This window comes from Hippopotamus amphibius, chromosome 4 (genome assembly GCF_030028045.1).
Source record: "Hippopotamus amphibius kiboko isolate mHipAmp2 chromosome 4, mHipAmp2.hap2, whole genome shotgun sequence".
NCBI lineage: Eukaryota > Metazoa > Chordata > Mammalia > Artiodactyla > Hippopotamidae > Hippopotamus > Hippopotamus amphibius.
This window is the reverse complement of record NC_080189.1, coordinates 178,010,934-178,035,846: the sequence shown is the minus strand read 5'-3', so window position 1 is coordinate 178,035,846 and position 24,913 is coordinate 178,010,934. Positions and strand designations below refer to the sequence as shown.

Here is a 24,913-nt window from a genome sequence, read left to right as displayed (position 1 = left end):
GAAGACAAGGTGCTGGCAGGGACCTGCTCCCTCTGAAGGCTCTCAGGGAGATTCTATTGCTTGCTTCTCCCAGATTCCAGTGACTCCAGGTGGCCCTTGGTTTGTGGCTGCATTAACCACAATCTCGTCTCCATTTTTCACAGGGCTGTCTCCCCTGTGTCTCTCTGTGTGTTAGATCTCTCTCTGTTTTTCTCATATTTAAAGGACACTTGCCATTAGTTTAGGGCCCCCAAATCCAGAATGAACTCATTTTACCCTGGATTAGATCTGCAAAGACCCTTTCCCCAATAAGGTCACATTTACAAGTTCCCGGGGTTAGGACATGGACATATCTTTTGGGGAGCCACCACTGAACCCACCCCTGGAGGTAAGGAAAGGGAGGAATTGCTGTGAATCCATTTCTCTTACTTGCACATCATTCTAAGAAGGTCCACAGCAGACCTCTCCCCTTGGCACTCTCCATCCGGTCACACTGAGGGTGACCCTACATGTACCTGTGATGCTCTGGAGTGGGGCCCAAGGGCTGTCCCTGTAAGTTCCAGGGAGATGAAAACCTTGGAGGCAGCAAGTGACAGCTGGGGCTCAAGACCCCATGTTTTCATCACCATAACAAAATATCATAGACTGGGGGGCTAAAAGAATAGAAATTTATTTTTTCCAGTTCTCGAGGCTGGAAGTCCAAGATCAAGGTCCTGGCAGGGTTGGTTTCTTGGCTTGCAGCAGTTCACCTCTTCTTTTTGTCCTCACATGGGCTTCGTGTGCAGGTACACCTGGTATCTCTTCCTCTGCCTATAAGGACACTAATCCTATCAGATCAGGGCCCCACCCTTATGACCTCATTTAACCTTAATTACCTTCTTAAAGGCCCCTTCTCCAAATACAGTCACACCCTGAGGGTTAGGGCTGCAACACTGAATTTGAGGGGACACAGTTCTGTCTGTAACACCCCTTTGATTAGCTTCACCAGCGGAACTGACATTTTGACCTATCTGTCCTACAGGATGTTAAATTTCTTAGGTTATACATGATTTTTGCCAGTGTTTTTGTTTGTTTGTTTAGTATTGGAGTATAGTTGACTTAAAATGCTGTGTTCGTTTCAGGTGTACAGCAAAGTGATTTAGTTACACATATTCATGTATCTTCCTGGTTTTATGAATCAATACTACCCATCAGAGCTTCTGCCATCTGTAGACATTTTCATTAAGGTCTTCTTCTCCATGGGTCTCTCCTTAAAAATGCTACTAGTTACAGCTGCACACAGTGAACACTGAAAGCAGTGCTGGGGGCCGTGCTGGGCATTTGTACACTGTAGGTCTAGGCCTCACTTCACCCTCCCCCCCATCAGCGGGGACAATTGTTACATTTGATTGATGAGGAATTTGAGGCTCAGAAAAGGGAGATCTTCCAGTTAGGAAGTGCCAGGGAGGCACCATGAAACCATGTCTATCTGGCTCCAGGGGCTGTATTCCCCACCCCCTCCCAACCCACCATCTCTTACCTCTGTTGGTTCAGAGAAGACCCTTAAACACCCAACTCTGGCACCGCTACCCTTCCTTTTATTCCAAAAAAGGTCTGCTTTCCCCCATCCCGCAACTTCTTCACGTCTCTTTGGAAGTTTGCAGGCCTTGCCGGATAAATTGCTGTCTTCAATAATCCAAAAGCCAGCCCCGCGGGGACATCCACTGGCACGCGCAGCCTTCTCACTGCCTGCTATTACGTTCAGTGCTTGGGGGAAAAACCTTCCCCACACATAGCAACGGTTTCCAGGCTGAGCTGTGCCGAGGGCTTCCAAGTAGAAGGGTCATTTGGATATTGACCAACATCTTCATGGGATGGAGGTGACCGCCAGCCAGCCGGCCATGAAGAGTGGGTGTGTTTCTTTGCAGCGAAGCGGGGTTGACCTCAAGGATGCTCATTCTTTCCAGCGCGTGGGGCGTTCTCGTCACTGCCGCTGGAAATCTAGATGCATTTGCCTTTTACGAAGAGCAGCTTGTTTTCAGAGCTAAGGTGAAGAGATCCAGCGTGCAGCAGCCTCTCGCACACGCTTATCCCCGGAAGCATCTGTTGCCAGAATGACAGAATGCTCTCCGGTTTGCTTTTGTTTTTGTTTGCATCCTCACTGGGAATGAACGATTTTCAATCATTTCGCTCCCCTTCAGTTGAATTGTTGAGGCCCTCTCTCTCTTTGCCGTCCTGAGGGTTTGGTCTGCATTTGGTCCAAATTATGTGACTGCCGACAGAGAGCACTGAAAGTGCTTTAGCAGGCAGGGCAGGACAAGGTGGTGGGAATAGCTCTCCTCTGGGGATGGAGAGCCAGGCTGCTCGGCTCTGCCTCCCAAGGCCCCTTGAGCCTGGTGACACAGGCAAGTGTTGTAACCTCTCAGAGGCATGGTTGACTCCAGCATAGAGTTAATAACTCACGTGCCTTGTTCTCTCCAGGGCAAAGGACGCCAATCTTGGAAGTACAAAGGCGATTTTTTTTCCCCTTTTCCCTCCGAGAAGGAGGGCTGAGTGGACTCTTCAAATGAATTGCATGTGAAGGGGGAGAATATGATGTTGATAACAGTCAAATTTTGGCCTGTGGAACCTCGCATCTAAGTATTCTGTTTTGAGACCCCCGATAGAACATCTGGGAGGTCAAATGCAAGCTATAGGAACCTGGTCTGCATTCTTGGAAAACAAAAAAACAACCACCCTCGACTGCTTGGCAAGTATGAGCGAGGCATTTCCCCATCTAGTGCCGGTGATAAAGGATGAGATAAAGTGAGGAATGCTGCAGATGAGGAACGGAGGCTCAGGGAGAGGGGCAGGTCCAGGGTCTCCCCGTAACTGGCTGCATCTGTGAGGCGGGGACAGCTGAGCTCAGAGTCCAGGACAGGGGCCTCCCAGGCATGCCCAGAGCACTGAGAGAGCGGACTGAGCAGACAGGGTTGGGAAGGGATCCGGAGCCTCAGGTCAGAAGGGGAGGGAGAGGCCATGATCGGGACCCGGGTCTTCAGTCCAGGGCCAAGTTGACGGGAACAGCTTTGCAACCCTGGGCGTGGGGTGCACTGGGACCAGAGGTACCGGACAGTGCTGGGAGCTGGGTGCATGGGCCAGCAGCCTGCTCCTGCCGGCCCTGAGAGCGGGGGACAGGCCTGCCAGATGGAAGATTCTGGGTCTGAGAGGCACTCAGGCAGCACATGGTGGAGGCTGGATTGACATTCCTGCACCGGGTCCACTTAAGACTCCACTGAGGGCTATGTGAATGCAGAGTCCCCGTGGGGACAGCACTATTTTTAGCCAACACTGGGACGAAGGTCCAGGATGAAATGTGACCACGTCTTGTCTTGACCGTGGTTGCTGCTGTTCCTTCCCACGGGGCCGCCCCTGCCCTTGTTTAGCCTCGCTCCCAGGACCCTACACTGTGCCCTCATTTTGGTTTTTTTTGAATCTCTCTCCCTCCCCCCCGCCCCCCACTTGGTTCCTTCTCCTCCTTTTGTGCCCTTCCCTCTTCCAACACCTTTGCCCTTTGCTAGGGGCTGGGGATGTGAAGATGAACAGGGCAGAGCTCCTGCCAAGGCAGGAGACAGACTCTGAAACATGAACTCCATGGAGACAGTGACCGATGTGGAATGAGCGGTGGGCGCAAGGCCTGGCGGGGGAGCCGGGGACCAGGGGGCTTGGAGCCATCCCTGTGAGCCCTGACCCTGCCTCAGTTTTCACATCTGTGCCCTGAGCCTACTGATACCGGCTGCTCCAGGGGGTGCCCCGGACTGAATTGGATGCTGCCTAGAAGTAGAGCCCTTAGTCCAGCACCTGAGCAGGACACACGCCCAGCCTGAGTTGGCTGCTCTGTCATCCTTCTTATTGTTATTCTACCTGGGAAGGGAAAGAGATGGAGTCAGAGAAGACTTCAGGATTAATAAAGGTTTTAAAGATTCATGCCTGAAGCCTTTCCCAAGGGGACCACACACCACACAAATGGTGTCCAGGTGGAAATTAAAGAGCTGGGGTGGGGGGCCCTGGGGGCCACATGAGAGGGGCTGAATCTGGGGTGGGGGCCACAGGGCCGGATTAGTGGGGCTTTCGTGGAGCAATGCTCATTAACAGGGGCTGATCCCCAGCTTTTCTTCCCCTTGAAATGACACTCTCAGCGTCCTCCCTGAGACAAAGATGTCACCAGATCAGGCTAATGAGGTTGATTGTGCCTTAAATTGGTGACGGCTCTCTTCAGGGCTTAGGACACGCACGGTTCTGTGGGTCACTTGGGGAGGGCTCCTAGGTTTTCAAGACAGTGAATTTTAAAACAGAAAGTGATGAGGGGGTTAAAATCTGTATGCATATCTATTTCATATCTCTATCTGTATGTCTATCTCTATCTACGCAGGCTTACCTAGAGATATCTTGGGTCTAGTTCCAGGCCACCACAATACACTGAATATCGCACTAAAGCGAATCACACGAATTTTTTGGTTTCCCAGTGCATATAAAAGTTATGTCTACACTATACTGTAGTCTATTAAGTGTGCAATAGCATCATATCCATCTTGACTTTCCATACAGCTTCCTCACAAAGCTTAATCATTTCTAGCTTTGAATTTAAAGTAAGAAACATGTGACTCTTCCTTTCACTTGAACTCTTAGAGGGTAACCATTATAGGGTTATTAACTGGCCTAATTTCAAGACTGTTTTGTCTCAGAGAATAGGAAGACCCGAGGAGGAGAGGGATGGGGGATTGGCTGGTCGGTGGAGCAGCTGGAACACACGCATCATTTATTGGTCAAGTTTACCATCTTCTGTGGGGATAGTTCTTGGCACCTTTGAACAATTACAATGGTAACATCAAAGATCACTGACCATATACTGGAACAAAAAAAGAAATGTAGCTCAATGGAACAGAATAGAGAGCCCAGAGGTAAACCCACGCACTTATGGGCACCTTATCTTTGACAAAGGAGGCAAGAATATACAATGGAAAAAAGACAGCCTCTTCAATAAGTGGTTCTGGGAAAATTGGGCAGCTACACATAAAAGAATGAAATTAGAACACTTCCTAACACCATACACAAAAATAAACTCAAAGTGGATTAAAGACCTAAATGTAAGGCCAGACACTATAAAACTCTCAGAGGAAAACATAGTCAGAACACTCTATGACATAAATCAAAGCAAGATCCTTTTTGACCCACCTCCTAGAATAATGGAAATAAAATAAAAAAATAAACAAATGGGGCCTAAACTTAGAAGCTTTTGCACAGCAAAAGAAATGATAAACAAAACAAGAAGACAACCCTCAGAATGGGAGAAAATATTTGCCAATGAAGCAATGGACAAAGGATTAATCTCCAAAATATTCAAGCAGCTCATGCAGCTTGATACCAAAAAGGCAAATAACCCAACCCACAAATGGGTGGAAGGCCTAAGTAGACGTTTCTCCAAAGAAGACATGCAGATGGCTAACAAACACATGAAAAGATGCTCAACATCACTAATCATTAGAGAAATGCAAGTCAAAGCCACCATGAGGTATCACCTTACACCGGTCAGAATGGCCATCATCAAAAAATCTAGTAACAATAAATGCTGGAGAGGGTGTGGAGAAAAGGGAACCCTCTTGCACTGTTGGTGGGAATGTAAGCTGGTACAGCCACTATGGAAAAAGAGTTTGGAGGTTCCTTAAAGAACCAAAAATAGAACTATCATATGACCCAGTAATCCCACTACTGGGCATATACCCAGAGAAAACCATAATCCAAAAAGAAACATGTACCACAATGTTCATTGCAGCACTATGTAAAATAGCCAGGACATGGAAGCAACCTAAATGCCCATCAACAGATGAATGGATAAAGAAGATGTGCCACATGTATACAATGGAATATTACTCAGCCATAAAAAGGGATGAAATTGAGTTATTTGTAGTGAGGTGGATAGACCTAGAGACTGTCAACAGAGTGAAGTAAGCCAGAAAGAGAAAAACAAATACCATACACTAACTCATATATATGGAATCTAAAAAAATGGTACTGATGAACCCAGTGACAGGGCAAGAATAAAGATGCAGATATAGAGAACAGACTTGAGGACACGGGGTTGGGAGGGGGCGAAGGGGAAGCTGGGACAAAGTGAGAGAGTAGCACTGACATATAGACACTACCAAATGTAAAATAGGTAGCTAGTAGGAAGTTGCTGTATAACAAAGGGAGATCAACTCGATGATGGGTGATGACTTAGAGGGCCAGGGTAGGGAGGGTGGGAGGGAGTCGCGGGAGGGAGGGGATATGGGGATATATGTATAAATATAGCTGATTCACTTTGGTGTACCTCAAAAACTGGCACAATGGTGTAAAGCAATTATATTCCAATAAAGAGCTTAAAAAAACACAAACAAAGAAACAAACAAAAAGATCACTGACCATAGATTACCATAACAAATATAATAATAATTGAAATGTTTGAAGTACTATGAAAACTGCCAAAATGTGACATAGACGCAGAGAGCAAATTCTGCTGGAAAAATGGCATCACTAGACTTGCTCGATGCTGAGTTGCCACAAACCTTCAACGTGTAAAAAATGCAAAATCTGCAAAGCACAATAAAACCAGGTGTGCATGTATCCCTCTCTCTGTCTATATGCAAATCTGTCCCATATTAAAACACAAGTATTCATTCATTTCTATTTGTTTTCCTTTCTCTTTTTTTAGGATTCCATAAACCATCCATGCATGTATAAAATTTTTAACTCTACAGGACAGCATAGTAAGTAGCGAAAATCTTCCCTTCCTCTTTAATGCTTTCAAAAGAAGTTTTATTGGAATATAGTTGATTTACAATACTGTGTTAGTTTCAGGTGTACAGCATAGTGATTCAGCTATACATACACATATATTCATTCTTTTTCAGATTCCTTTCTCATACAGGTTATTACACAAGGTAGAGTATAGTTCCCTGTGCTCTACAGTGGGTCCTTGTTTGTTATCTATTTTCTATATGGTAGTGTCTATATGTTAATCCCAAGCTCCTAATTTATCCCTCCGCTCACATTTCCCCTTTGGTAAGTTTTTTTTTTCCCAAAATCAGTGAGTCTGTTTCTGCTTTGTAAATAAGTTTATTTATATCATCTTTTAAGAAATTAGATTCCACATATGAGTGATATCACATGATATTTGTCTTTCTCTGTCTGACTGACTTCACTTAGTATGATAATCTCTCTAGGTCCATCCATGTTGCTGCAAATGGCATTATTTCATCCTTAATGGCTGAGTAGTATTCCATTATATATGTATACCACATTTTCTTTATCCACTCCTCTGTCAATGCACATTTAGGTTGCTTCCATGTCTTTCTGGCTATTGTAAATAGTGCTGCTATCAACATTGGCGTGCGTGTATCTTATTTATTTATTTATTGGCTGTGTCGTGTCTTCGTTGCTGCACACGGGCTTTCTCCAGTTGCGGCAAGTGCGGGCTACTCTTTGCTGTGGTGCACGGGCTCCTCATTGCCGTGGAGTCTCTTGTTGTGGAGCATGTGCTCTAGGCGCCTGGGCTTCAGTAGTTGAGGCACATGGGCTCAATAGTTGTGGCACACGGGCTTAGTTGCTCCGAAGCATGTGGGATCTTCCTGAAGCAGGGATCGATCCCATGTCCCCTGCATTGGCAGGCAGATTCTTAACCACTGCGCCACCTAGGAAGCCCATGTGTATCTTTTTGCGTTATCATTTTCTCTGGATATATGCCCAGGAGTGTGGTTGTTGTATCATATGGTAGTTCTATTTCTAGATTTTTAAGGAAACTTTAATGCTTTTCTTGAGGAAGAGCCACTGTTTAAAGTTTGGAAGTCCCAGGCCATCTCTCCCTCTCTCTCTCTGAACGAGTGTATGTGTTATATTAAACAATCCATCATGAACAACTCATGAACTTCTCCATCTGTCATGTAGATCAGCCTCCTGCTCTCAGTGGCTACCAATATGCCTTAATTTCTTGACCTATCTCCTTATTGCTGCTTAGGAAGCCATTTCCGACCTTTAACTGTCACAGCTGATGCCCAGAAACCATTGTGCAAGGCTCCTATTTGCCCTTTCTCCTGGGGGACAGGATCCCACAGGAAGAGTTGCTGGCCAGTCACACTGCCCCTCTGCAGGTGTCAGTCTTGGCTGTGCTAGGCTGAGGGGTGGAGGCGACAGCATCTCACTTTTATTGACCAGCCCCTCGCTAATAGAGAGGTTGATGTGTTTCTTCCTGCTTGTGGGCATTTCTTCTCTCTTGTATGAATTGCCTGTCCATACCCTTCCCCATTTTTCGGTAGGACAATTGGCCCTTTCTTACTGTCAGAACTTTAAGCCAATCAGGACAACTAGCCCTCTGGCCCTTATGTGTGTTACAAATATTGTCTCTCAAGCTGTCATTTCTATTTCAACTTTATCTATGGCTGTTTGCTGTATAGAACATTTAATTTTTATGGAGTAAAATTTGTGAATCTATTTCTCAAAGGCTTCTGGATTCTGTCTTGCTTAGAAGGGCCTACTTTAAGATTATGACACTAGTTTTCTGTATTTTTTTTCTAGTACTTGTATAGTTTGATTGATTGCATGTAGGTCCTTAATCCATCTGGAATTTATTTTAGTATCTAGGGTGATGTAAGGGTTTAATTTTACATTTTTCAAAGTGATAGTCAGTTGTTTCAATGCTATTTACTATAAAATCTATCTCCCCCATCATTGATTTATAATATAGCATTATCTTTATCTTTTTGTGGCATCATATCTGTCCCTATTTATCTATCATCTATCTATCTATCTATCTATCTATCTATCTATCTATCTATCTATATCTATCTATCATCATCTATCTCCCTATCATCTATCTATCTATCACCTATCTACCTATCTATCTATCTATCATCTATCTATCATCTATCTATGTAATCTACCTATCTATCTATCTATATCACCCTCTTAGTTTGTTCCATTGGTTCATTTATCTGTTACCATGTTGTGTAACTATTCTAGTTTTATGGTACCTCAATATCTGATGGGGTAAGATCTTGTTCTCCATTAGTTTTTCCCCCCACAATTTTAGTGGCTAATTTTATTTTAGCATTTATATTTCAAATCCCAGAAACATAAGTATCTGTTGGCATTTTGATTGGAATCACACTGAACTTTATAGATTAATTTGTAGAGAATGCATGTTTACAATATTGAGTATCACCATCCAGGAATATGGGTGTATCAGTTACCTCTTGCTGTGTAACAAAGCATCCTGAAGCTCAGTGGGCTTAAAACACATCTATTTATTATTGGTCACAAGTCCATGAGTTGGCTGGAGATGGCTGATTTGGGCTGGACTTGGCTGGGTAGCTCTGCTTCACGTTACAAATACATCTGGTTGGGATTAACTCCTCACTGAAGTTGGGGCTCAGGTCTGCTGACTTTTTATTCCTTTTGGGCATCAGTTCTGGGCTAAGCCTCTCTCCTGGCAATGGAAGAGATGCAGGAAGGCAAACAGAAGTCTCTTAAGACCTAGGCTCAGAATTGTACAGTGTCACTTCTGCTTACATGCTATTGGCCAAAGCAAGTCACATGGTTCGAATCCCTAGACTCAAGGGATGGAATACACGTTGCCCATGGTGGGGCCAAAGTAAGGAATGGATGCAGGATGAAGAATTGGGGCCAGTAATGCAATCCACCACAGGGTATATCTTATATTTAGCTAGTTCTTCTTTTTTGTTTTTTAGTAAAGTTTTATGGTATTTTGCATATACAATGCACAATGCTCATTAGGTTTATTCCTAGATATTTTACAGTTCTCATTGTGGTAGTGAGATCTTTTTTCCATTACACATTACAATAGTTTTTTATGGGCATATAAAGAATTTTTTTTATATCATATCCAACTCTCACTGGTTCAGCATGATATTCATTGGATTTACTAGGTGCATAATCATATTATCTGGAACTATAATAATTTTGTCTGTTCTTTTCCTATACTCATTTTTCTTATCTCTTTTTCCTACCTTATTGCATTCACTAGGTCCTCAAGAAAATAGTGAATATAATGCTGTGGGTACCAGGCATCCTTGTTTTCTTCTTTAAAGGGTTTGCTTTTGGGTTCCACGGATAAATATTATATTTGTTATTGGTTGTTCCTTGACAAATAATGGTAAATACTTGAAGTGAAGATAGACTTCCTACTAGAAAATTAAAGAGTTAAATTTCAGAGTCACTGTTGGGCAAGTACATCCAAGCATTAACAAATTGTTAGTTTGCAGTCTTTTGGCTGCAAGTAACAGATATCAACCCAACCTACCTTTAATTAAAAAACAACCAAACAGCACTTATTATAATATGCAGGGCAGGAACACAGCTAAGCTTGATGAAGACCTTAGAAGGTCACTCAGATTCTCCCTTCATCTCTCATCTCCATTCCTTTCTGTGTCTCTGCTTTATTTTTATGCACCTGCAGACCTGTGTTCTCTGTTCTCCATGTCGTAGGGTAAACCCATGGTTACCAGCCACATGAACAAGGTCTCACTCCTTTTTCTCTGTCATCACTCTTTCTATTTTCCCATGACCCAACTCCAGATTCTAAGGGAAGGAATTAAAGAGTTGGATATGCTCCCACTTCCCCCACAAAATCCATTGTCAGGGCATGGAGATGCTTTATTCATGGCCAAGAGCATCCCTACCCTGGATCTGGGGAGGTAAGGGGAGGTTGTTTTGGATATTCCATCAATGTCACTTGTATAGAGAGTGCCCCCAATGCAGTGGCAGGAGTCCTGGATTTAGAGCTGAGAGACTTCAAGCCAGATCCTGACTCTGCTTTGGACTCTTTCTTTGACCTTGGAAACGTTAGCAGCTCCTTCCCTATTTTTTACAGCTTTATCAATAAATAAAATTTGTATACTATATTTAATGTGTACAGTGTGATATTTTGATATGCAAATATGTCGTGAAATAATTACCACAATCGAGCGAATTAACATATCCATCACCTCACATTATCTTGTGTGTGTGTGTGTGTGGCGAGAACATATATGACCTCTTCTCTTAGCAAATTTCCAGTGTACAATACAGTATTATTCAATATAGTCAGCATGCTATACATTAAATCTCCAGAACTTATTCATCCTGCATAACTGAAACTTTGTACCCTTTGCCTAATATCTCCCCATTCTCCTCTTACCCTCAGCACCTGGCAACCACCATTCTACTCTCTGCTTCTATGAATTTGACGTTTTCAAATTCCACTTATCAGTGAAATCATGCACTATTTGTCCGTGTCTGGCCTATTTCACTAAGCATAATGTCCTTCAGGCTTATCAAGGTTGTTCCAAATGGCAGAATTTCCTCCTTTTTAAGGGTGAATAATATTCCATTGTATTAATATGTACATACCACATTTTCTTTAGCCATTCATCCATTGACACATGCTTAAGTTGATTCCATATCTTAATTACCGTGAATAAGCATTTCCCTCCATTTTAAGCATTGAATTAACAACATCTGTGCTTCTTCCTTGCAGGGCTATTGGGAGAAAGCAATGTATTATTTAATGTAAAAGTATTTTTTGCCCCACAGTTACATAATTGCATAATCGCTGTGATGATTTCTTCTGCTGTTTTCTTTCCCCTCCTTTCCCTCCTCCTTCTTTCTAAAATATAACTTGTTTCCTCATCATTATAAAAAATATACATTCTTATTGTAGGGGGAAAAAGGGAAATCCAGTACCAACAAAGGACAATAAAACACCCGGAATCCTGCTTTTAACACTATGTCATAAACTGGTTGTGACCTCAGTTTTTCTTTCCTTTTTTCCCTTTCTTTCTATGTTCACTTTTTTTAAAACACAAAAATATAATCATTCAAAGGAGGTCTTGGTCCCAAGTGTTTCCTCCTCTGGGGACTGAGTGTGGGTGGCACTTCGAGGTAGAACCATTAGGGACCCAACATTTTGGAAAGAAAATGAAGAAGGGTGAGGGGAAAATGAGGCTGGACAACTCACACTGCCCTCTCCCCCTTTGTGGGCTTTCCTTCCTCCCTCCTTCCAGGTTCCTTGGAAGGGCCAAGGGACCACTGCTGGGTGGGGTGGGATGAAGAGCAGCGCCCCGCCATCCCACCTCGCCTCTCAACATGCATCTGCTCAACCTCCCCCACCTGTGGGGCAAAACTCTACCTGCCTCTCTCACCTCCAGACTCTGCCATCTCTTTATGACTTTTTTTCACCAAGAGCACCCACCTAATTTAATTCAACCCATTTAAACTGTAGGGACATCCACTGGTGGGGAGACTCTGCAGGAGGCTGGGCTTGGGCAACAAAGCCCCCACTCCTGACTCTGATGAGGTACCTGACCTGTCAGAGGCCATGGGCCCTGCTGGTGAAGCATTATTTTGGCCTCTTTTTAGGCTGCTGGGGAAGAAGGGGTAGGGTCCTTGGGGTGGCCAGTTGTTGGGGAGGGGGTTATGCTTTCCAGGAAGGTGGGTAGAGATTCATGCCACAAGCCTGGGACAGATACAGAGGAAAAACACAATATGCCCATTGGTTAAAAACTTGGGGTCCTGAGTCAGCTGAGTTCAGACTGTGGCCCTGAGATCATGGGAAAGTCATTTACTCTCCAAACCTCAGTTTCCTCATCTGTGAAATGGACATCTCAAGGATCTGGTCGGGGGAGAACTGATTTGTAGTGTTTGCCAGTTTCCATGGTGTAAACACTCTCATCACGGATGATGTCAAGCCACCAACTTGAAGTCAGAGAAGGCAGAGCTGAGAAGAGACTACGGCCACACACAGTAGTATATTATTATACCGTTATAATGTTGTCAATAGCCCCCAAAGCATAGGTGATAGTAAAGTGTAGTAATTAGGAACTGATGAGTTTTAAGTATGTATTATCTTTGCTTTAAATATAATTTACTTAATTGTAAGTTCATATAATTAAATTTTTAGATTCGAGCGAAGGCAAGATGGCGGACGTACTGGATCTTCATGAGGCTGGGGGCGAGGATTTCGCCATGGATGAGGATGGGGACGAGAGCATCCACAAACTAAAAGAAAAAGCAAAGAAACGGAAGGGCCGTGGCTTTGGCTCCGAAGAGGGGTCTCGAGCGCGGATGCGTGAGGATTATGACAGTGTGGAGCAGGATGGCGATGAACCCGGACCACAACGCTCGGTTGAAGGTTGGATTCTCTTTGTCACTGGAGTCCATGAGGAAGCCACAGAAGAAGACATCCATGATAAATTTGCAGAGTATGGAGAAATAAAAAACATCCACCTCAACCTGGACAGACTTACAGGATATCTAAAGGGGTATACTCTAGTTGAGTATGAAACATACAAGGAGGCCCAGGCTGCTATGGAGGGACTCAATGGCCAGGATCTGATGGGACAGCCAATCAGCGTGGACTGGTGTTTTGTTCGGGGTCCACCCAAGGGCAAGAGGAGAGGTGGCCGAAGACGCAGCAGAAGTCCGGACCAGAGGCATCGCTGACCCACTGTGTGTTGTCCAGGTGTTCTCTCCAGAAATTGCATTTGATCATGCACCCTTGGTGAAATAGGGCTTGGGTGGAACTCTCTGTGTTTATATTTAATCTTTTATCCTATGCTGGTTACTGTTTCATTTGAGTTATGAGTAAATGTCCAATTTTTGTTTTCTAAAATTACTTTCCTATTTTAGTATTGCAAGCTCTGAAGCACTACTTACAGTAAGGCAAATCAGGGACTGAATTCTGTGTGAGTTTTTACCTTAGATATAGTCTCAAGTCTCAGCTTGGGTCAAAGTAGAGACACTGATCAGTATTTCTTTTACTTGGAAGCTAAAAGAGCAGGGGTAGAAGTGAGATGTCCTCACAGTACTGAAGAATAATTATTTTATTCCCATATATGCTGTCCTCAGCAAATGGATGTCATGGGAATGTCTCTTTTGTTTTTTCTGCCTTTCTTGCTGCCACATTTGTTTGTACTTCCATATGTCTGAGGGCTTGAATCTTCTGTTGGGGCATTCTCCCAGAATCTCCTTCCCTGGAGGAGTCTATACTAAGATCTTGGTGCCTTCTTCGGCAGCCAGGGGTGAAGGCTCCATAGAGGAGAGGATCCAGAGGAGCATTGAAGAGGCCAAAGAGGAAGAGGATATGGCTGAGGCTGGGAGGCACTTCAGTTAGCATGGTGGGAGAAAACCAGTACCAAAGGCCCAGCAGGTAACAGAAAATGCACTCAAATTCAGAACCACTCAGCTTCTGAATTGATGGATGGGCAGATATAGTGAGATGGAGCTCTTCCCATATAAGGAAGAGAATGGTACGAGCCCTCTTCCCTTCCCAACCTGGGACTATGTGCTCCCCTCCTACCAGGGAATTATGACAGATGCGCTGCAAAAAAGGTTTCAATTGAGGTGCTGTGTTACATGAAGCTACAAAGTCTATTTGAAGTCTTCTTGGGGCCCAAGAGCAAAGGAATACTGATTACCCTTTCTAATTCTTGCCCAGTTAACTCTACTTCAGAGAATGATGGCTAGTGCTGGTTAGAATTGAAGACATTCAATAAAATTATGTGCAGCATCAGCTGCTAGAGATATGGTTAGCAGCTCACTTCTGGTTTGATAGATAGCTAGCAAGCTAGAGGCAATGGTTTTAGGTACGTGTTAGGACCTGGGGGTTGGGGTCTCACAGTGGTTCCCCTTCCTTGTCCGGGGACTGGACACACTGAGGACAGTGCAACTATAGCAGACGGTCATGGTAGTCAGAGGCAACAGAAGGTGAAGAGGTTATAGGTGGTCTCTTGCTATGGAGCCTTGAAGCTGCCTTTGGTGACACACTGAGTGAAGGGGACTGGACCAGCTCAGTGGACGGTATGGAACAGGAACAGCTGGAATGGAGTCAGGGACTATTAGAACTGGTCTCCCCAATCCCCTGCCAACATACCTACCCTCAGCGCTCTTCCCAATTCATTTTTTTTTTAATGTGATTGTTGAGAAAATTTGGGAGCTAATACAGTACATAATCCCAAATCATTCTTAATTCCCTGCAGTGCTGAGTAATGGTACATCCATGGTGCCATATTTAAAAGGTTAGGAATGTATCTTGAAAACCCCTATCTTTCTCTTAGGTGGTGTTTGTTAAATCCGGGACTTAAAGAATCCTGTCTTCTCTAGTACTGTTCTAACATTGCATTTTATAAAAAGATATTTCTGCCATTTCACGTTCTTTTTTTCCTCACCAACATTTTTGCCTGAAATGATTTTCCTGATGTGTCTCTGTGGAAAAAAGAATTCTTGTATAAAATGGGTGCTGCTAAAATTTCAGACCATTCTGCAATTACTCTATAAAGTGACCTTTAGTAATAGTTGTATGTATAATAACTATAATGGTGAAACAATGTTAAATAATAAAATTTAACATTTTCCAAAAAAAAAAAATTGTTTTAATAGCAACTGTGTTTAGCAAACAGCTCACAAAATTTCCAAAAATTTAACAAGTTGCTCTTGAGAGCCCATAGGAGCTGCCTCAGGCACAGGCACAATGGGTCGTCCCAGAAATTAAATGAAATAAGCAGAGAACTCAGCATCGCACTTGCCGTGTCATGGGGCATCTCAAACTTTGGTGTATGTAGCCTCACCTACAGGGTTGATGAAGGATACAGAGGCTCAAGCCAGCTGAAGTAAGATGTGGTCTGAGCCTTCATTGTTCTACCAAATTCCCAGGTGATTTTGATATGACCTACGTTTGAAAACCACTGGCATGTGGTATTTGAATATGAGGGTGCCCAATGCATATTAGGTTGAACTATACCAAGTTGTCAATATCCTCCTGACCTGGGCAAGAATAAAGATGCAGATGTAGAGAATGGACTTGAGGACACGGGGGTGGGAGGGGGGTAGGGGAAGCTGGGATGAAGTGAGAGAGAAGCATTGACATATATACACCACCAAATGTAAAATAGATAGCTCTTGGGAAGCTGCTGCATAACACAGGGAGATCAACTCGATGAAGGGTGATGATCTAGAGGGGTGGGATAGGGAGGGTGGGAGGGAGACTCAAGAGGGAGAGGATATGGGGATATGTGTATAAATACAGCTGATTCACTCTGTTGTACAGCAGAAACTGACACAACAGTGTAAGGCAATAATACTCCAAAAAAAAAAAAAAATCCTACTGACCTGTTCAATTGGCAATTGCACATGATTCAACCTAATAATGCTTCCCTGTTACTGGTTGGAACCAATAAAGAGATTACAGAAATAAAGCAGGTGGGAAATTGACATACAGTGGAGGCTGATACTGAGGACATGGTCTCCATCTGTGGGCTGGTGGCTTCCTGAGACTACACCTCAGGAGGAAGCACTTCCTGGCGGGGGTGGGGTTGGTCACAGGCATGTGAGGGCAAGCCGGAGGAGTGGAGCAGGTGGTCCTAACTTGTTGGCCAGTCCCTTCCCAAACTCACCAGTCAGGTAGCCAGGGCTGATCTGCCGCAAAAGATTCAACAACTGATCCGGGACGTGAGATACACCCTCTTCTCTCCTCTCCAAGATGTGGTGCAGCCTTGCTCCTCAAGGTGCAGTCCGTGGGTCACAGCAACGGCCTCACCTGAGAGTTTGATAGAAACGCACACACACCTGAGACCCACAGAGTCAGGTGCTAGACCCCCAGGGATGCCCATGCACGTTCAAGTTCTGTCCTGGAGGAAGCAGATGGCCCACAGGGAAAGGAGTAGGGACTCCTGGATGATGAGCAGTACGAGTTCCCAGAGGGCGGGATCTGGTCTGTTTCAGTTTTGTTGTTATTAACACCTTTATCGAGGTACAGTTTACATATTATAAAACACACCCATTTTAAGTGTATGAATTACATACTTAATTACATACTTATATTTTAGTATATTTACAGAGCAGTGCCGCCATCGCCATAATCTAATTTTAGAACATTTCCATCACTCCCAAAAGGATTCTTGTGCCCATTTGCAGCCATTCCCCACTTCCACTCCTAGCCTGAAGCAAACACTGATCTACTTTCTCTTTAGTTTTTTTGGGAACATTTCATGTAGATGGACTCATACAATATGTGGTGTTGATTTCCACCCCCATCTTTACTGAGATATAATTGATCTATAACATAAGGCGTGTAGTGTGTTGATTTTATACATTTATATATCACAAAATGATTGCCGCATAACATTAGCTAACACCTCCATCCTGACGCTTAATTACCCTTTAGGTTTTGTGGTGAGGATATTTGCAATCTACCCTGCAGCAACTTTGAAGTATGTAATACAGTGTTGTTAACTATAGTCACACCCCCAGAATTTATTCATCTTGTAACTGGAAGTTTGTACCTTTGACCAGCATCTTCCCATTTCGCCCACCCCAAGGGCTTGGTGTGGTTTGTTGACTGCTTTTTCCTTAGCACCTAAGACAGTGTGGATGGAATCAACGTGGGTTTGTGTCTTTTGGTGGGAAAGAGGGCGCAGGATCTGAACTCAGGGTAGGGATCAGCATCCCTGCTGGGCTGCTTACTGACTGTGGAAAGTTGTACCAGACACTTAAAATCTCTGGGCTCAGTATTCCTGTCTGCAAAATGGGATTAGCAACAACCGCCTCGAAGGGTCGCTGTGAGAAGAAGATGAGATAATACTGCAGCTGAGAGCACTTGGCCCAGGGACTGAATGGCGAGTACATGCAACATATTCTCTAAAAACCCAGTGCCCAAGGGGGTATGTGTGTGTGACTCTGTGTATGTTTCTGTGTGTGTGTGTATATGTGTGTGTGTGTGTCTGTTTGTGCATGGGGATGGGGTGGGGGGAGGGTAGAAGGAGCGGGGGCAGTCCAGAAGGTAGAAATCCCCCAGGTTTGGGTTTGGGGAGCCCATAATTTAAACTCGGGTCTCCTGGGTGACCTTCGTGTCCAGCTGCTTCTTTGGGGATTATACCCCAAGATGGTTTTCATATTTTTGGATTTCTTTCCCTTCCTGGTTTTCGTCTTCTCTGCTGGACCACAATTCTGCCTCTGCCACCGCCGCTGTTGCAGGCCTGTGCACAGGATCCTGGTTGTCCCAGCACCCGGATCTCAGTGACAGGGTTTTTCCCTCTGTTTATCCAGCAGTCACACCTGATTAATCTAAATCAATTTGCAAATGTCTTTATTTACATGGAAAATCCTTTGGATAAACAAGAATCCTGTGATATAGTTCACACTGGAACGAAAAAATCCCAGCTCCTTAAAAAAATGTTTCCTGACATGCAGACACCCAGGCCATCCCAGACTGTTTTTAGTCTGGCCAAGTGGAATCTGTGTGTGCTCCGCCTGATGTGAACACAGAGTGAGCCCTTTACAGGTTTCTCTGGAACCTGTTCCTCCTACTTCAGATCATCAAGGTCATGATAAATCCTCATGATCAGACCACGTGAGCCCCTTTGGAGGTCATAACTCTCGGGGATTGTGGTGTATATTGGGTTCCTGGGGCCCCTGTAACAAGGTACCACAAACTGGGTGGCTTAAAACAACAGAAATGTATTCTCTCCTAATTCTGGAGGCTGGAGTCCAAAATCAAGGCATTGGCAGGGCCGTGCTCTTTCCAGTGGCTCTGAAAGGGGGATCCTTTCTTGCCTCTTCTAGCTTCTGGTGGTTGCCTGCAGTCCTCGGCTTTCCTTGTCTTGTAGCCGCATCCCTCCAGTCTCTGCCTCCATTGTCACATGGCTTCCTCTCCTGTGTGTCTCTCGCTGTGTCTCTTCTCCTTTTCTTATAAGGACACCGGTCTGATGGGATTCGAGGTCTATCCTATTCCATTGTGATTTCATCCTCACTAATTACATCTGCAATGATGCTGTTTCCAGAAAGGTTACATTCTGAGGTCCTGGAGGTTAGGACTTCAACATATCATTTGGGGAGAACACAGTTTGCTCTTGGGTTTGTTGGTTTTTGTTTTTTGGTTTTTTTTTTTTGGCCTTGCTGTGTGATATGCAAGATCTTAGTTCCCTGACCAGGGATTGAACCCAGGCTCTCTGGAATGGAAGCGTGGAGTCTTAACCACAGGACCACCAGGGAAGTCCTTGGGGGACACACAGTATAACCCATGACAGAAAGAGGTTTGGGGCAGGGACCTCTGGTTTCACATCCCAGCCATGGCTTCTGCTGACCATGGGCAGACAGTTTTCTCCCTGAGACTTGACTCCTGTCTCTGGATGAGGAGTGTGACAGGCTCTGCCTGGCAGGACTGAGCTGTGATCAAGTGAGACGATATAAGTTACTTGGCCTAGAGCCCATCCTCCAGAGTGTTGTTTCTGTCTCCTTCCTATAGGCCGATTGGGTAGTAGAAGGTTTTTGTCTTCTAAGCTTCCAATGAGAAAAGTTTGCAGTATCTGGAAGAGTTGCTGTGGCAAATGAAATCCATGCTAACATTTTCAGAACGTGCAGTACCATGTGGATTGGATGGTAAGGAGACTCAATCTTTAAGTACCATCCTAAGCCTACAACCATCCATCTGATGGTTGCAGATGACACGGGAGCCCAGTGGGTTCAGCGTGATTCAGGAGTGCTTTAGTTTGCTAACATTTATGAACATAGAGCTGTTACTAAATAAAAGAACTTGGAAAAAAAAAGCCACAAGAGGTGAGATCCCTCAGCGTTCAAGTCTGGAAGTCAGTCTTGCCTCTTTGCTCCCTCTGAGGCTTGAATACATCTCACAGGGCACTGACATGGTATTGAAACTGTGACTCTGTCTCCCTATAAACTGTGAGTTCTGAGAACAGGGTGACAGTGCTATTTATTTCTCATCCCACAATGTTCCAGTTATTTATTGCTGTGTAACAAACCACGCTGAAACTTAGTGGTTTAAAATAACATGTTATTATCGCTAGGGTTCTGGGGGTTGAGGAGGCTCAGATGGGCGGTTTCGACTCAACACAGTTGCAGTGGGAGGGAGGCTGGGGTTGGCATCACGTGAAGGTCGCCGACTTCCATGTCTGCCTGGGAAGGCTCAGCTACGTGGGCTGGGCAGCTGGGGTGGCTTGGGCGTTTCCATCCCTATGTGGACTCGCTATGCGGCTTCTCCTGCATAGTGCCTTCGGGGTAGCTGGAGTCCTACTGGTGACTCAGGGCTCCAGAAGCGCATGAAAGAGACAGAGGCAGGTGGAGTCTGTATTGCTTTTGTGAATGAGCCTCCAAAAGTCAAGTTGGGGCTTTTCTAAGAGAGTCGCAGAGGCCAGCCCATAGTCAAAGGGAGCACAAGCAGACTTGCCTTTGAATGGGAGGAGCATCAAAGCATTCACAGACATGTTTTAAAACCTTCATGGAATAGACACGGGGCTGCTGCCTTATTTTTTAATTTTAAAAAAGGTGACAAGGGGACTTCCCTGGTGGCACAGTGGTTGAGAATCCACCTGTTGGTGCAGGGGACAAGGGTTCAACCCCTGGTCCAGGAAGATCCCACATGCCACACAGCAACTAAGCCCATGTGCCACAACTACTCAGTCCACACGCCACAACTACTGAAGCCCACGCTCCTAGAGCCTGTGCTCCTTGATAAGAGAAGCCACACAATGAAGAGTAGCCTCAGCTCGCCGCAACTAGAGAAATTCTGCAGCCAATACATAAATAAATAAATTTATTTTTTTAATAAGTGACAAGAATGCTTCTCAAGCAGTTCCAAATCCAAGTTTTGGGTATAAATTAAACTATTCTTGAAATTCTAAAGATGCTGATGCATGTTAGCATGCTAGATTCTTTTTTTTTTTTTAAAGAAAATCAGAATTGGGCAATTAGTTAGATCCTAGCCTCTTGGGAAATTATCACACACTTGCGTGCGCGCGCGCGCACACACACACACATACACAGAGTTATGTATTACAGCTTGTCCTCACAGATCATTTTTATCACCCAATGAAAGATCTAATTTTGTTAAAAAAACAATTGGAGGATTAATCTAACATGAAATTGCTACAACTACAAGCATAAACTTTTTGTTTTTTACCTTATCTCCAGATTTTCCTTTCTCTTTGTCATTATAAAAGAGGATTATTACTAGTGTGAAGACAGATCTCACTGAGTGCACACAGTAGGTGCTCAATACATGTCCGCTGAATTGCCTTACTGTAAAACAGTATCAGTTAATTCCAGTCTATAGTTAAGCAGACATCGTTTAAGTGATGGCCATAGGAAGAGCTGGTATTAGTATACACTCTCAAGGCTCAAAGCTTGCTTCATTATAAAGCTGGATTGAGAATAATTGTGGTGTGTTAGTCAGGGTTCCCTCAGAGAAGCAGAACAGCTCTGAGTGTGATAAGGGACATATTATAGGGCATTAGACCTTATACATTTTGGGAACCAGTTAAACTGTCTATGTCAGTGTGTTGTCCCCAAGTCTGCTGTGGGACTGGCAGCAGGAGAAGATGACCTTGCAGTGGGGAGAACAAGGTCAATTTGGAAGCCAGGAGGATGGGCTGGAACCCTCTGCATCTCAATCAACCTCCAGTTGGTCTTTTATTTCCTCCAAGCCCATGACCTTGATGACTTAAGGTGAGCTGCAGAAGAGCTGGTGCTTCCCCACAGAAGCACCTGGCCGAGGTGGACATGAACGGGTTCATTCACATAAAGTGACCCAGGACTTGGGACCCTGACAGATAAGTTGAGCAGAAGCTGGGGGAACCGTTTCAAGCTCTGCTCTGGGAAGATCCCACACGCCGCAGAGCAACTAAGCCCGTGTGCCATGACTATCGAGCCTGCGCGCTGCAACTGGTAAAGCCCATGCACCTAGAGCCCGAGCTCCACAACAAGAGAAGCCACTGCAGTGAGGATCCCAAGCACAATGAAGAGTAGCTCCCGCTCACCTGACTAGAGAGTGCACAGCAACGAAGACCCAAGGCAGCCAACAAATAAATAAAATAAATAAATAAATTTATTGAAAAAATAAAGAAGCTGGGGGAGCTGTGGGCATGAATGCTGCTGCTCCCACAAAGTGGTCTAGGAGACCCATGATGATGGGTGTGAGCCCCAGTGGCATCTGCCCGACACCCACCATGGGGGCTGGGGGTGCAGGATTCTTCCTGTTGAAGAGGTGGCATCTGCTTCCTGTGCAGGAAAGAGGGTACACATGCCCATGGTTGGTGGACATGCAATTGTTACAACCTCTCGGGGAATAACTTGGCAAAATGTATTAAAATTACACACACATGCCCCTTTGACTCAGAATCTCACTCCTGGGAATCCTTATACTAATAATGTAAGGATATATGTAAGGAATAATGTAAGGATTTATTCAATGTTGAATAAATTGTGGATAATTCATAGTAATGGATTGTTCTTAATAGTTCACTAAAAATAGTGAATTAGCACGATATCTGGAGACCTGGAACAATCTGCATGAGGCATTAAAAGAGAAGCTGGAGCAGAGTATGTATGCCTTGAACCTATTTTTTCCTAAAACAATGACAAAAATATTTTGTATATGTATATATACGTCTGTGTGTTCTTATTATATGTCTAGAAATAATTTTTCAAGTATAGGGAAATATGGAAAAGGTCAACACTAGGTTGCTAAGATTGGTTAAATGGGGTGGGATGGGGCAACAGATGAAGAGAAAAAGGCAGATATGCAACTGGGCCAAACACAGATCTAACACCATTTGATGAAGATAATATCTCTTAAACCATCAATCAGGGCTGTGTGTGTGTGTTTACATGCAATATATGTCTACAAATACTCTTTACCTTTAAGTGTATATAGCCTGTTATTAATATAGTCACTCCATCCTTCTTAGGTTTACTTTTTATATGACAAATTATTTTCCATCTATTCACTTTCAATCTGTCTGTCTTTATAATTAAAGTACATCATTTTTAGACAATATGTAGTTGGGTCTCTTTTATTCATTCTGACCATTCTACTTTTTAATTGGAGTTTTTAGACCATTAACATTTAATATGATTGTTGGTAGGTCTGGATTTATTTTATTTATTATTTATTTTCTGTTTGTCCCTTTGCTACTTTTTAACTGTTTTTTAAAGAATAATTTTAAATTTACAGAGAAGGTACAAAGATAGCTACAGACTGAATGTTTGTGTCCCCCCCTCACAAAATTCATGAGGGTTGGAATCTCAACCCTCAATATGATGGTATTTGGAGGTGGGGCCTTTGGGAGGTGAATAAGTCATGAGGAGGGAGCCCTCAGGAAGAGGGTTAGTGCCATTATGAACAAGGAGGAAACACAGGATCCCTCTCTTTCTCTGTCATGTGAGGATACAACAAGAAAATGGCCATCTACAAACTAGGAAGAGGACTCTCACCAGAACCCAACCATGCTGGCACCCTGGTCTTGGACCCCCAGCCTCCAGAACTGTGAGCAATAAATTTCTGTTGGTTATAAGCCACCCAGTCTATGGCATTCTCTTATAGCAGCCTGAACAGACTGAGACACTGGTACAGAGAGTTCTGGTTCTCCCTATTGTTAACCTCTTACACTATACCTTACAATGGTACATTTTTCACAAGTAAGAAGCCAACATTGGCACATTACTGTAAACTAAACTCCAGACTTTATTTGGATTTCATTAGTTTTTCCATTAATGTCCTCTTTCCAATCCAGGGTTCCACATTGCATTTAGTCATTATGCCCTCTTAGTAGCCTTTGGTCTGTGACAGTTTCTCAGTCTTTCCTTGATTTTCATGACCTTGATTAACAGTCTTGAGGAGTCCTGGCCAGGTATCCTGTAGAATATTTTCCAACTTGGGCTTGTCTGATGTTTTCCTCATGCTTAGACTGGGGTTTTGGAGTCTTGGAAAGACTGCGGTGGACGTGAAGTACCTTTCTCATCACATCACATCAGAGGGTTCAGAATATCAACATGCCAGTCTTCTCCACTGTAAAGGTACTATTTTCCCTTTTTATACCCTCGTCTTTGGAAGCCAGTCACTAAATCTAGCCCACCCTCAAAGGAATTAACCTCTACCTCCTAGAAAGGGAGCATCTACATATATTATTTGAAATTCTTCTGTAAGGAAGATTTGTTTCTTGTTCCTATTTATTCCGTCATTTGTTTATATTATGTAAGGATAGACTCATGTATGTTTATTTTATACTTTGGATTATAATTCAAATCTATGTTATTTATTTTGTTGTTCAAATTATTCCAGCTTTGGTCATTGGGAGCTCTTTCAGGTTGGTTCCTGTGTCCCTTTGACTTGTCCCTATTTTAAAGTTTTATGATTGGATCTACCTTGAACTTCTCAATTTTTCAGATATATGAGCCAATAAGAATCCCCTTCCCACTTTTTATTGCTTAACCTGAGTCAGATATCTGTTAGTTGCAAGCAAAAAGAGACCTGATATAATATATACTATATATGCCTGGCATATAACAGATATAATATATGCCAGACTCAGATATAATAGGACAGTTAAAATTATTACTGAGAATTATTAAGCGAATATTAAAGTAAGTAGAAAAATGATCATCCCCCTAAATTTTGGTCAATAGAGTTACTGGTCTTAAATAGATAATTTAACTTTGAGTTTCCTGCAGTCAAAGCAAAAACAGAAATTTGATGAGTTATATAACACTTGTCTGATTAAAGGAAACATACCAACCTCTTAAGAGAGATGAAGTTATCCTTGATTCAAAGGTTACAAATGTTTTCTCATGAGGATCCTTACTTGTGAGACTATTAAGTAGCATAAGGATTTTTCTAAAGATGCCATAACATTCCATCAAAGCAAAAGAGCTTATTATTTCAGTGCAATTTAGTAAAATCATTTCTGTAAGAAATTAAGTTTCTACGGTTTAGGAACCAGCTTTTTTATCTTCTAACCTGATACAGTCTGAGAGCTTAGGAAACTGGAGAGATGGATCAATAGTTTGTCTTAGACTATCTTTTCCAGATGCCTTGAATATTTGAAGGATAATAGCCAAACTATTTCTTTAAAAAATAACACGTACAACACACACATAC

At 43.6% G+C, this 24,913-nt stretch overlaps 1 protein-coding gene and 1 pseudogene across 1 annotated transcript; one reads left to right on the top strand and one right to left on the bottom strand.

Moving 5' to 3' along the window:
• Positions 1–12,934: 12,934 nt before the first annotated feature.
• LOC130852119 (RNA-binding protein 8A-like) lies at positions 12,935–13,567 on the top strand. The gene has a single exon (XM_057732808.1). It carries the CDS (start codon positions 12,946–12,948, stop codon positions 13,468–13,470), a length of 525 nt encoding a protein of 174 aa, XP_057588791.1. The 5' UTR covers positions 12,935–12,945; the 3' UTR covers positions 13,471–13,567.
• A 318-nt stretch (positions 13,568–13,885) lies between these two features.
• Positions 13,886–24,913, bottom strand: part of LOC130851993 (putative gonadotropin-releasing hormone II receptor) — an 85,668-nt pseudogene continuing 74,640 nt past the window's right edge.

Bases quoted from the DNA above. Each gene is read 5' to 3' on its own strand.
- LOC130852119 (XM_057732808.1), top strand. From the start codon at position 12,946: ATGGCGGACGTACTGGATCTTCATGAGGCTGGGGGCGAGGATTTCGCC.